This window comes from Aotus nancymaae, unplaced genomic scaffold, assembly GCF_030222135.1.
Source record: "Aotus nancymaae isolate 86718 unplaced genomic scaffold, 86718_ANA_hifiasm-v0.15.2.pri h1tg000040l, whole genome shotgun sequence".
Taxonomy (NCBI): Eukaryota; Metazoa; Chordata; class Mammalia; order Primates; family Aotidae; genus Aotus; species Aotus nancymaae.
In genome coordinates, this window is record NW_026988454.1 from 73,163,932 (window position 1) to 73,176,984 (window position 13,053).

Sequence of the window (13,053 nt, forward strand, 5' to 3'; positions counted from 1 at the left end):
CTTCTGAGCTTTCTGTGACTTCTCAAAGGTAGCAGACACAGAGGAACAGAAAATGGCTTTGTATGAACTGTAAAGTGTTCAGGACTATGGCCAAGGAGTCTTTCATGAGAACTGTATGCTGTGAGGTTTGCACGATAGGGTAGAAACACATCCCATCTCACTCCACTATGTCATACACAATAAATGTCTCCAACTAATCCCAGTACTCTGCTAATAAACATAGGTTGGGCCTAAAGATCCCTCATATACTGTGTCTAGGGGGCTGCTAAATATTGATTAGCATTTTGAGATGTATTGGATATCCAGGATATAGTGAAAAAGTATGTTCTGCAGCTTAAGTGAGTCTTAAGTTGGAGTCCTCTTTCCTCTAGTAGACTTGTCAGTTGTCTTGCAGCTACTTAAGTTGTCTGTGCCTCATTTGTTTTGTTGTTAAAATTTACAGCACTGATATTTATCATTGTTAGGTGTAAGGCGTAAAGTAGTGAATACATGTGATGATTCTAGTAAACAGAAGTACTTATTAGTAATTTCTGATCTTCTCCCCGTTTCCACCTTTCTCTTTCTTTTCTTTCTTTAACCTGGCTCACTGGTAATCTCACAAAACATTATTGCTATTATCCATACTTGACCTCACAGATTCAAAAACTTTAAGCTTCCTAACTTTAAGGAAATATAAATGTGCTGGGTACACCATTGTGTCCTTGTGCTATACAAAACAAGGGAAAACATTACTCGAGAAGGTATTAAAAGGCTCTTTGACCACCTTGGGAAAATACAGACTCAAATATTTATGCAAAACCTTGCAATATTAGCTATATAAACAATTTTAAAACAAGTTTCACTAGAGACAATAAATATTGCAATTTCAATTTGGTTAATTTTAGGAATATTGTTTGCCAAATATAAAAGAGTTGGAAGCCTCTAAGAATTTCAATAATTGATTTTGTGTTCTTTGCTCTTTGGGGGTCCAGTCGAAATCTGATAGGTAGGCTATTTTTGACTTCATTAATATTTCCTCATTAATCATTTGAAAAGATTTAACAGTGCCAGAGGGAAATGATCTTTTATTTTTTCTTAGTCTTATTTACTATTCAAACAACCATTTGTTTGATTTTAGTTTTATTCAGTGATTCCAAATTGGTCAATAAAATGCTAATGATTACTAACATACTATATTTCTCACTTGGAGATCATCATTTAATTCTAGCAAATGCCAGTTGGATACTTGTTAAAACAGCAGGAACTAATTCATATATTCTAGCTAAATAAATAAGGTTTGATTGCATATTTGTTCCACTCAGCTCTGATAACTGGTACTGTTAGAGAGGTGCTTCATACAAACTACCTTGAAAATGCCTGATAATCAGGTTTCACTGATAAAACTAACATGTCAAAATGGTCTTAGGTCTAGTGCCTAACTAGACTATGTTTGTGTCCACTGTTAATGGACTTTAGACCTCAAAATTCACAATCTTAAATTATAGGGCAGCTCTATAAGGCCCAGCAAGACCCCCAAATAGGGACCTTCAGGAACTTATTGGCAACTCAGTCTTCCCCAAAGGGTCTCCTGTGTGCATAAGCTCACTCTCACCTACTCGCAGTTCAAAATTACTTCTAGGATAAAAGATAATCCTAGAACTTTACAATGTGATTTCAACTTCTTTGACACAAAGGTGAATTTAGGGAAATAGTGTTCAGTTTGAAACAGAATTCCAAAGAGTCGCTATTTTGAAACGCTTTTTTTAATTTCATGGGGAAATCTATACTTTCATAAATTCAACTTTGAATCTGTTGGTGGTAAAACATTCCTCAGTGTTTACTTTTGGGAATGACTACCATTGCATGATTTGTGAAAAACTCATACAACTAGCATCCCAGTGTAGTCTTTCTGTCTTCTATTTACATAAGATCAACAAAGTATCCAGCATTTACCTTACTAGGGTCTTATTTAATAGTTTCACTTTACAATGGTTAAAAAAGTATATAAAACCAGAAGTTCAGTTGCTTATCTTGATGTTTTATCAAATATTACACAAAAAATATATAAATATGTTTTTTATTTGTAAAAGTTGGCATAATTCTATGAAAACAAACAGGATTGTAACAGAATAGATAATTTAAATCAATGCAAAAGTGAGATGTCATGAACCTCTTATCCAGAATTGAAGAGAATACATTTATTAAAAAGTGAGGATTTCCTATAAATAATTTTAACATGTCCAATAAGGACATCCAATGATTCTCTAGTTGGTAATTACTTTCTACTCTTTACACTTGTCAAGTGACACTCTTTACAGTAGGAGTGACTCTCTCGCCCTCTGCAGTATCACTAATATTTAGATAAAACATTTTTAAAGCAGGTTCCTTAATATAATTCACAGTTAACAACTCTTCTGCTTAAAGAGTCTCTGTGCTTGTTAGCAATTATTTTCTAATGTCAATGTGAAAAAAGATCTAAAAGAGTTAAGTGTACAAATCTTTACATAGGGCTCTTGTTGACATAGTAGGAAGTAGACATGAAGATTTTAAAGTTGCAATATATACACTAAAATTGTTTCTAATATTTCCTTATTATAATATGAATTTTCTATTGGTACAGAATTTGATTAAAGTTCTGACAGTAGTTTTAAATTCCAAAGCACCAATGTCAGCAATGTTATCACATTCATTTCCTTACATGCAGAATGATTATCCTCATCTGGGGTAACTGGCTAGGCCATATTGATGACACTATGCAAATTCCCAGTTGGTGGCCAATTAATATTCAGTTACTACTAATTAGTCAATGATCTGTTAAGTTATTCAAATATGAAATGGTTTGCTTAATATGTATTTGTGTACAGAATCATTATGACTTGTTTCTTTGGCATAATTTGATTGAGAAGACATTGAGCTAGCTTTACTTTATACTTTAAAAACAGGAATGATCCTGAAACAGTTGAATCAGAAGCTGTCAAAGTTTTTAAATGGGAAAAATTTAATACAAACAATATTAAAGAATGTAAGAGGCATACGGAGCCCCAGGAGCAAATTGAAAAAGCTAAAATGTGAGAAATAATTATTAAAATAAAAAGATGACAATTAACAGGCTAAAAATGAATATTGAACATATATTATTTGCTGAACACCATGTTTGACTCATGTTCAACAATAAGTGCTTTACCATTTCAGGTAGACATACCAAAAGATAGTCATTTATGCATCTGCATTTTATTTGTTATTCTGTGGGTTTGAGAAGTGATGAAAACAGCACTTCTGGCTGGGGATGGTGGCTCACTCCAGTTGTCTCAGCACTTTAGGAGGCCAAGGTGGACAGATCGCCCTAGCCTAGGAGTTCAAGAACAGCCTGGGCAACATGGCAAAACACCATCTCTGCTAAAAATACAAAAGCTTATCCAGGTGTGGTGGAGCATACCTGTAATCCCAGCTATTGGAGGCTGACATGGGAGGATCACCTGAGCCTAGGTGGCAGAGGTTGCAGTGAACCTAGATCCTGCAACTGCACTCCAGTCTGGGCAACAGAGTAAGACCCTGTTTTCCCAATGCCCACACCCACAAAAAAAGAAAGTTACATTTCTTATCACTTGAATCTTCAGAAAATAAAGAGTTAAAAGAAAATGCTATCCTAATGCTTTGTATTTGTGTAGCCCAAATAAAGACCCGAGGCTGCAGTGTACATCATACAGTATCTATTTGTGTACTCACTGTGAGCTGAGTGCTACTCTATGATTTTAAATAGCTGCCGTTAGTTTAACACCTATTTTGTGAAGACTCAGTCTGTAGTACATCACAAATATTAACAATTCTAGAAGCTAGTTATAAATAACTCTTTTATACAACCAATGACTCTCAGATTCAGAGAATTAGGTAAGTTTTTAAAGCTCTCACAGATCATTTAGTTGTAGTTGATAATTTTTTGTCTTTTTTTTCTCCTGTTCTGTAAAATATACACATTTTAAAATCAAGTCCACTTAAGACAATATACAAAGGGTTACAGTTACCTGGGCAAAGAAAAGACCAGATAGTACTAATTTAGATGATAAAGAAAATAAAAATAACTACAAAGTGTTGACATTATAATTACAGAGACATAATGGAGCAGGCATCAAAGCTGCATTGCAAAAATGTTATGCCTAGTTTTCAGGTTTTTAAAGTTTCCCTTTAATTCTTTAAAAATATAAAATGTTTGCTATGTGCCAGGCAGTGATCAGGCCCTGAATAGGTAGTGGTAAATAAGTAAAATGGGTAGACTCCCCAAATACATGGAGCTTACAGACATGAAACAGATATATACGCAAATAACTACATAATGATAGAACAGTATGTGTTAGGAAGATAAGGAGGGAATGCACAAATGATAATAATGAGGTAAGAGCAATTATAGAGTGAAAACTTTGAAAAAAGTTCATTGAAAATAGGATTTTCAGTTGAGTACTGTATTAGCCCATTCTCATGATGTTAATAATCATATACTGGAGACTAATTTATAAAGGAAAGAGGTTTTTTTTGTTTGTTTGTTTGTTTGTTTTTTGAGACGAAGTTTTGCTCTTGTTACCCAGGCTGGAGTGCAATGGCGCGATCTCGGCTCACCGCAACCTCCGCCTCCTGGGTTCAGGCAATTCTCCTGCCTCACCCTCCTGAGTAGCTGGGATTACAGGCACGCGCCACCATGCCCAGCTATTTTTTTTTTTTTTTTTTTTTTGTATTTCTAGTAGAGACGGGGTTTCACCATGTTGACCAGGATGGTCTTGATCTCTTGAGCTCGTGATCCACCCACCTCGGCCTCCCAAAGTGCTGGGATTACAGGCATGAGCCACCACACCCGGCCAAGGAAAGAGGTTTAATTGATTCACAGTTCAGCATGGCTGAGGAGGCCACAGGAAACTTGCAATCATGGTGGAAGGGGAAGCAAACACAACTTTCTTCACATCATCGCAGGAAGGAGAAGTATAGAGCAAAGTGTGTGTGGGGGGGTAGGGGGATCCCTTTATAAAACCACCAGATCTTGTGAGAATTCACTCACTATCACGAGAACAGCATGAAAGTAACTGACTCCTTAATTCAATTACCTCCCACTTGGTCCCTCACATGACACATGGGGATTATGGGAACTGTAGCTCAAGATGAGATTTGTGTGGGGACATAGCCAAACCATATCATTCTGCCAGAGCCACTCCCAAATCTCATGTCCTTATGTTCCAAAACACAATCATGCCTTCCCAAGAGTCCTCCTAAGTCTGGATGTTCAGACTTCTCTTATTTCTCTGGCTCTGTTCCTTTCCTCCTCCTGCCTATACTTTAATCCCTATTCCCCAAAACAGAAAGAGGCAGATTTTCAGGTTACTCTCCCTTTCTAAAGTTCTCCCACCACCAGTAATCAGCACCTGTTGCCACAATGGAAGAAGAACTTTTTTCAACAATAGGAAACTGTAAAATAAGTACTAAGTCCTTGCCCTTTGTTAATGTAAAGGTAGAAGTAAAGTAATATGAATTATTTTTATCTCAGTAAAATTCACTACCGCACAATTATCTTGCTGCAAAATCGCACTGGGAGTGAAACATATTTTCCATATTTTTCACTGTTTTCATTCAGCAACACATTATAATCTACTCAGCACACTGCCTAGATCCTGAAGCAGACTGGTCCTCCGGAATGATAGATCAAAGGTCAAATAATCAGAAAGACAAAAAATTAAAGTTCTATAACAATTTTTAAATTATTACATTAAGTTTGCATAATTTGTAAAGTTTGTCTGCAATAAAGATGAAAGCTTGCCCTAAAATGTGAGCAGTAGAAATGGTGAGAAATGCAAGAGCAAAATGGACAGAAATATAGTGACAGATATTGTTTAATGTACCCCTAATTCTTTGAAATTAACATATATTTTAGTTATTTATAAATTATTTGAATTGAAATTCACCATATCAGGAAAAACAAACATTGTTCTATCACTAAAACACTAAAGAGATATTTCTTACATTTATTTAGGAGCTTGGGAAAGACTATCTTCAATGTTATTCTTCTGATTTTATTTTTGAAAACCTACAATATTTAGATAAAAAAGAAATTGTCAACTTTCGTATCTCAATTACAAGTAAGTACCAATGTTTTTGTTTACACTATTTTACTTGTGATCATTTTTCCCAATTGCTGTTTATGTGAACCACAGTATTGAAAATACTTTTTGATTGCATGTAAATTTTATTTGATGATATTAAAAAAGTACTGTTTTCTATCACCTAATGATTAAAAATTTAAGAGAGAAATGACACTTGTTATATATATATATATATATATATATATGAATATACATATGTATAAATATATATTCAGATAGATTCTATTGGATACCAAACACATAAATTGAAAGGTTAAAATGTTACATAAGTTACAATCAACAAGTGCTTATTGAGCACTTATATGTAGGGAATTTTTCTAGATATTTGGACTAACAGCAAGGAGCAAATAAAACTAAAGCCATACTTTCATGGAGCTTATAATCCAGATTGAGGAGACACTGAATAAACAAAAAAAATTAGCAAATTATTTTTATATTATGAAATACTAAATGCTTTGCATGAAAAAAAAAAAGGAAGGTGAATTAGGAACTCAGGGAAAGAATTTTACCTTAATTACGAAGTGCCACCTGAGCAAAAAAATTAAAGGTGGTTATAGAGCAAGCCTGTGATTATTTAAAGAAAGAACCTTTCAGGAATATAGAGACACAAGTGCAAAAGCCCAGAGGGAAGAGTGCCTGTGAAAGCAGCACTCTCCAGATCAAATAGAGCCCTGTGCCTTGGAGCAGGGAGTCTCACTGCAAAGCTGCTCTGCTCTGCTACTGTCTGGGACGTGCAGAGGTGAATGTACTTTAATAGCAATACTTTTTTCCAGAAATGGGAAAGGCTTCCACTTGTTCCACCTAGCTTTTCATTAAAAGATTATTGGGCGTTAACTATGCAGCAGGCATTATATTAGTTTCCTGGTGAGTGAACAATACATAAATCTGGCTTAAAATGTAGTGACTTTCAGATTTCTATTGATGAGATGCATCTGGGAAGCTTGCTAAGAATATATACTACTGAGCCCCATCCTAGAGTCACTAATTCAGAAGTTATCAAGTGGAGCAGGAGTATTCCTTTTAATAAACACTTTAGTTCATTTTGATTAGTCTATGGGCTACAGTTTAAAAATCATTTATCCAGATAGTATGTTCCATCTTCAAAATAGTATCAGGGTATATATCCTCAAAACTGTATATTAATTTTATATTAAGAATATGTAATTATAATTAAAGATCCATTTGCATCTTTATTAGTTTAATGAGTCTTTCCAACTAGATCAAGTAAAACTGATAAAGTTTAAATCTGATAGATACTTCTTTGTGGGTAGGAGGCAAGGTGGTTTGCTTAGGTTGAGAAAAAAGAGGTGGAAGCCTGGGAGATTAAGATTTAGAAAATGTATGTGTTGCAGAAGTCAATGATTCAAGGAGAAAATCTGTAGTAAAATAACCTTCTTGAACTAACCATATGTGCTAAGAGGCTCTGCACAAGGTTCACATAAAATCCTTTCACATCTCACAAGGAAATATGTACAGCAATTAATGAGTAACCAAAATTTTAGACAAGATAGTAATTTATCTTTGGTTATCAAGGTAGAAAATATAAAAGACTGTAGAGACGAACTGCAAACTCAAATCCATCTGCTTCCAAAGCCATGTTATGTCAATCGTAACTTAAAAATTTTAAAATAAAAAGTTCCAGCTATGGAACAAAGATTTTTACATTTGTTTCTCCATTTTTCGCATGTTGATCTTTGTCCCACTCTTTTCTAATGCCAGTTTTCCATGAAACATAATCAGTTTCTTAAAGACATGTTTCATATGTGCTTACTTACATACGCTAATATCCAAGACCAGTTCTGAAGCAGTTTGGGCTACTCCAGCTGTCTCTAATTCTCCATACAAACTGCTAGGCCTTTAACACAGTTGGTACTCATTAATAGTGTGCACTTGGACAAGGTACTGAAACATCGTTTGCCTTGTTTTCCCCGCCTGTAAAATGAGGTTAAAAATGGCACTAACCGGCTATTTCGGGGCGCTCCCTTAGCTTCTCGGTTAGCTGCGCCACGTGTGCTGCTCGGCAAGCGGCGGCGGCCCAGTCGGTGTGCGCTTCTCGGCGCTCCCGCTGGCCGGCGGGGAGCCTGCGAGCCCGGGTTCCCTGCGGGGAAGGCGCTGCTTATCGGGAATGTGGCGTCCCTCTGAGGCACCGCGGTCCGGCACTACACCCCGATGAACGAGCTGCAGCGGCACCTCGGGCCCCGGGGCCTGGTGGTGCTTGGCTTCCGGTGCAACCAGTTGAGACATCAGGAGAACGCCAGGAACGAAGAGATTCGGAATTCCCTCAAGTACGTCCGACCTGGTGGTGGGTTTGAGCCCAACTTCAAGCTCTTCGAGAAGTGGGAGGTGAACGGTGCGGGGTCGCGCCCTCTCTTCGCCTTCCTGCGGGAGGCCCTGCCAACGCCCAACGACGATGCCACTGCGCTCATGACCGACCCCAAGCTCATCACCGGGTCTCCGGTAGGCCGCAAAGATGTTGTATGGAACTTTGAGAAGTTCCTGGTGGGCCCTGACGGTGTCCCCGTGCACAGGTACAGCCGTCGCTTCCAGACCATTGACATCGAGCCTCAGATCGAAGCCCTGCTGTCCCAAGGGCCCAGCTGTGCCTAGGGCGCCCCTCCTACCCCGGCTGCCTGGCAGTTGCAGCGCTGCTCTCTGAGGCGTTTTCATCTATGAGGGTTTTTCCTTTAAACCTACAAGAAGGAACACCTGATCTTCCAGAAAATACCCCCTCGAGAATGCGCACTGGTCCTGTCCATCCCAGTCTCTCTGCCCGAACAAGGCGAGTTTCCCCACTAATAAAGTGCCAGGTGTTGGCAAAAAAAAAAAAAAAAAAAAAAAAGCACCAACCTCGCGAAGTAGTTCTTCATCTATATATACAACACACAGACGCATCCCCTAATTAAAGTTGTTCATGGTACATGGTAAGTCCTTTGTAAGGTATAAATTTTAGCTATCATTATCATCATCATTACTCATCATCATTATCATTTGTAGTTTATTATTACATTGCTTTGACTCCTCAGCCTGTGTTCCATCTTTTTCCCAAGTTGTATTGCTGTAAGTAAAAATTTACCTGTCTCCTAATTTAAAAAATAAATTTAAAATAAAACATGTATATCATGTTCATGCTCTTACAGAAAACAAGTTCTCAACACCTTTCACACTGAAATGAAATGTTTCTACACATCTAATTTAGTACGTAAAAGTATTATTGTTTTTATAATAATTTTTTTAGGGAATGTAAAGTATAATCCAAGGAATTCAGTCAGTTTCCTATCTTATTTTCTGTTTTGATACTTTGCAGTAAAGCCTTTTAATTGGTCTTGGAAATTGTTATAAAGATCACATTTTACATTTAAAACAGAATGCAGTAAAAAGACTCCTCTCACAAGAAGTACAGAAAGAAAACAAAAGTTTCTTAGAGGCAGCTTCTAAGGCCACCCAATTTCTCTTAATTCAAGGTACTCAGCATGCCAGAGCACCATATTTTGAGATCTTGCTCGATTGGGCCTAACATTTTCCTGTCTGAAACTTCGCTAGAAGTTTTACACACTAAAAGTTGAGATGAAGGCTATGGAGAGAGAAGAATCAAGTTGGTCGCTAAGTGGCAAAGGATCTCATTAAACCAGTCTCTCATTCCTGGGTAAAGGTCAGTCCACTTAAACAGCTGTGTCTCATTTTAAGAGATTCCATTAGAATTCAGTCTCTATAAGGTACAGGCCAAGAAGTCTTTAATAAGAGACATTTCAGCCAGGTGCGATGGCTCACGCCTGTAATCCCAACATTTTGGGAGGCTGAGGCGGGCAAATCACAAGGTCAGAAGATTGAAACCATCCTAGCCATCATGGTGAAACCCCATCTCTACCAAAAATACAAAAAAAAGCTGGGCGTGGTGGTGCATGCCTGTGGTCCCAGCTACTCGGGAGGCTGAGGCAGGGGAATAGCTTGAACCAGGGAGTCGGAGGTTGCAGTTAGCCAAGATCGCACCACTGCCCTCCAGCCTGGTGACAGAGCAAGACCCCATCAAAGAAAAGAGAGAGAGAGATTTACATTTCAATGGAAATAGAAGAAAACAAAGGTTAATATTTGGAGCAGCCTGGACAATAGATTCTCTAGAGTTTAGAGGACAGTTAGTTGAGAAGATTCCAAGATTAGGTTTGAAGTACCTTCAGTCAGAACAGGATGTAAAGGCAATCTAACAGATTTTCCTGGATTGCAGTTTAAATATAAGATAATATCTCTGACACCTGTTTACCAAGCAGCCATTTATAGTTTGTAGAGCTCTAGGAAAGCAGTTTTTACTTTTAGGGATTCCAAGTCAGAGGATGGGAGAAAGATTTAAAATGTTAGTTTGGAGACTCATGGTCAGATATTGGGAGAAACAAAAAATTCAGGATTCATTCCAGATTGTAGGTAAATAATTAAAATGTAAAAACAATGGGCAGAGCTAATTCTAATAACAGGTACACTGTTATTAGATATATAATAACAGATTCTAATAACAGGTACACTATAGCTTTCTTCTGAAACATAATTTTTATCTCTGCCATTCCCCCATTTTTATCAAAGATAATTACATTAAGTCCAATTTAATTGCAAACTGAGCTTAGTCTCATTAACTTGGCCTGAGTTTTTTTTTTTTTTTTTTTTTTTGCATGAATTGCAGCAAGAATAGTGATTGTTTATATAGGCTTGTTACCAGTGAAAGATTTCTGAGTTATTGGTGGCAAATCCGTATGGGTCTGCAGCAACCTCAAGTCTTGCCTTCTTAGAAGAAAGAAGCTGACTGAGGTGCATAAGGCAGTAAGAGACCAAGGCAAGTTGCAGAGAAGGAGTACAAGTTTATTTAAAAGGCTTTAGGCCAGGTGCGGTGGCTCACTCCTGTAATCCCAGCACTTGGGGAGCCGAGATCTCGCCATTGCGCTCCAGCCTGGACAACAAGAGCAAAACTCTGTCTCAAAAAAAAGACAAAATACTAGTTGTATATCAGTGTACTTTTTATATTAAGGCTCACTTTAAACCCTTCTAATAAATTCATTTAGCTTTAATCAGTTTAACCACATAAGATTCATGTTTGCACTGTTTCCTCTTTTTATATCCATTTATTTTTATTTATAACATTCCTTTCTCCATTTATGTATTCTGATACAATCTTTGAATACACTTTAGACTAGACAAAGTAATTTTGTCTAAAAAAAAACACACGCACACACACACTCACACTCACATATCTTCTATGCCTTTTTATCTTTCCTCACCAAAAACACATCATGCTTTTCTTGTATAATTGGCATACAGAATTGTTTCCCTTATTTTTAGCAATTTTAATTATGTATATTCACTAGAATTTTAACTCTTCGTATACTTAATTTGTAGTGAAATCCTAGAAAGTAAGCAATTTTTAATTGTCAATCATATACTTTTTATGAATACACATTTTATACTTTTAAAAAAATCTTTTCTCAATTTTTAAAATGTGGAACAGGAAATACTAACAGACTCACATATATTTTGTTTGTTTGCAGTATGAAACTGAAAGTAGAAAAACATAAACCTCATGTTCTGTAATTGATGTTTCAGTATTTTATTTTATTTTGAAATTGTCTAGAAATTTTATGAATATCAGTTAACTTAGCAAATCTCTAAAGGCATAGTTGTCAAAGAAATTTGAGAAACTTTTAAATTAAACATATTATAAATAATTTTATTTTAAAATTATGTGTGTTTATCCCACTTCATATGTTCAATTCATTTGTTCTTAAGTCAAATTAATGCTTTGATAAGATTGATCTTAAATGTCTTTTAAAGATAAAAGCTCTGTATCTGCATTAGATTTAGTGTTGACAGACATGCCTGTTTTAATTAAATCAATATTATTTGCCAAGAATTACCAAAGTCACATGACCTTGAAAAGTATTTGTACTTTTTAAATTTATGAATGTTCATTTGTTTTTAAGTGAATTTGGTACCATGTAGACAATATACAAACACGTGAAAGAAACAAACATCCATGTAGACACAACATGCCAAACACACATGTGCACATGCACATATAAAAATACAAACAGCAACAAACAGAGATCTTACAGCTTTTCAAAAATATTAACCATGAGACAGACACAAAAACTAACTAGTTTAAACGGTTGGAGCTAAACTGTGCCACTGTAAATGGAACAAGTTAAAGTTAATCTCTCACATGGCTGAAGTCATCTACTGATTTCTGGAGAAACAGGAGAGGAAATTCATCTTTATACCTTGAAGGCATAGAGAAAGATTGCAAATTCTTTCAAGAGGAGTTTAGAGTGTGTAAGCTAGGTAAGACACAGAGTGAGATCTACAGTGGATGCCAAGGCAAAATAAAATCAAGATAATCTATTACAGGATTTTACAAGGAAGTATATAAATGAGCCTAAAAGAATATTCAGAAGCCTGTGCAAAATAAATGGCTAGCTGAATGTCAGACACTTGAGATTTTGTTTTGTTCTGTTTTGTGTGTGTGTGTTTGCCTAAGCATGCAAAGAGGACAAATGTTGGAGTTTGTCGCCTACAAATAACCACTTACTGTAATTATTTCCAGTTACCATTAAAGTTGCAGCTGTTGCTAATGTCTCATCAGTAACCATATACCCAAAGATTGGGTGTTACCTCACAGTATAAAATAAACCTTGATGTCCCCCAAAGTCATAGTGATCTGGGAGCTCAGTGCAAAAGAAAGCAGAGTTTCAAACCTGTGGGAGTCCCAACCACAACTCTTGTTACTCTGTGAGGAAGACAAGAACAACCTAAACAGAACGGTGGTGCATCTTCTTTGTTTCTCCTCTAGGGATTTCAGGAGATCTAGAAGCCTCCTTGAGGTGTCTTCATAATGTCAGCAGAACTCTGATCTTTCCTCATAGTAATTTTTATCTACTGTTCATCAAATGGAGAAGGTAGT

General features: G+C 36.5%; 1 protein-coding gene across 1 annotated transcript; it reads left to right on the plus strand.

The window, feature by feature from the left end:
* Positions 1 to 8,288: 8,288 nt before the first annotated feature.
* On the plus strand, positions 8,289 to 8,726 carry LOC105711436 (glutathione peroxidase 1-like). The gene has a single exon (XM_064360411.1). It carries the CDS (start codon positions 8,289 to 8,291, stop codon positions 8,724 to 8,726), a length of 438 nt encoding a protein of 145 aa, XP_064216481.1.
* The last annotated feature ends 4,327 nt before the right edge of the window (positions 8,727 to 13,053 follow it).

What these genes read in the sequence shown, in the direction of transcription:
- LOC105711436 (XM_064360411.1), top strand. Translation starts at nt 8,289, where the DNA reads ATGAACGAGCTGCAGCGGCACCTCGGGCCCCGGGGCCTGGTGGTGCTT.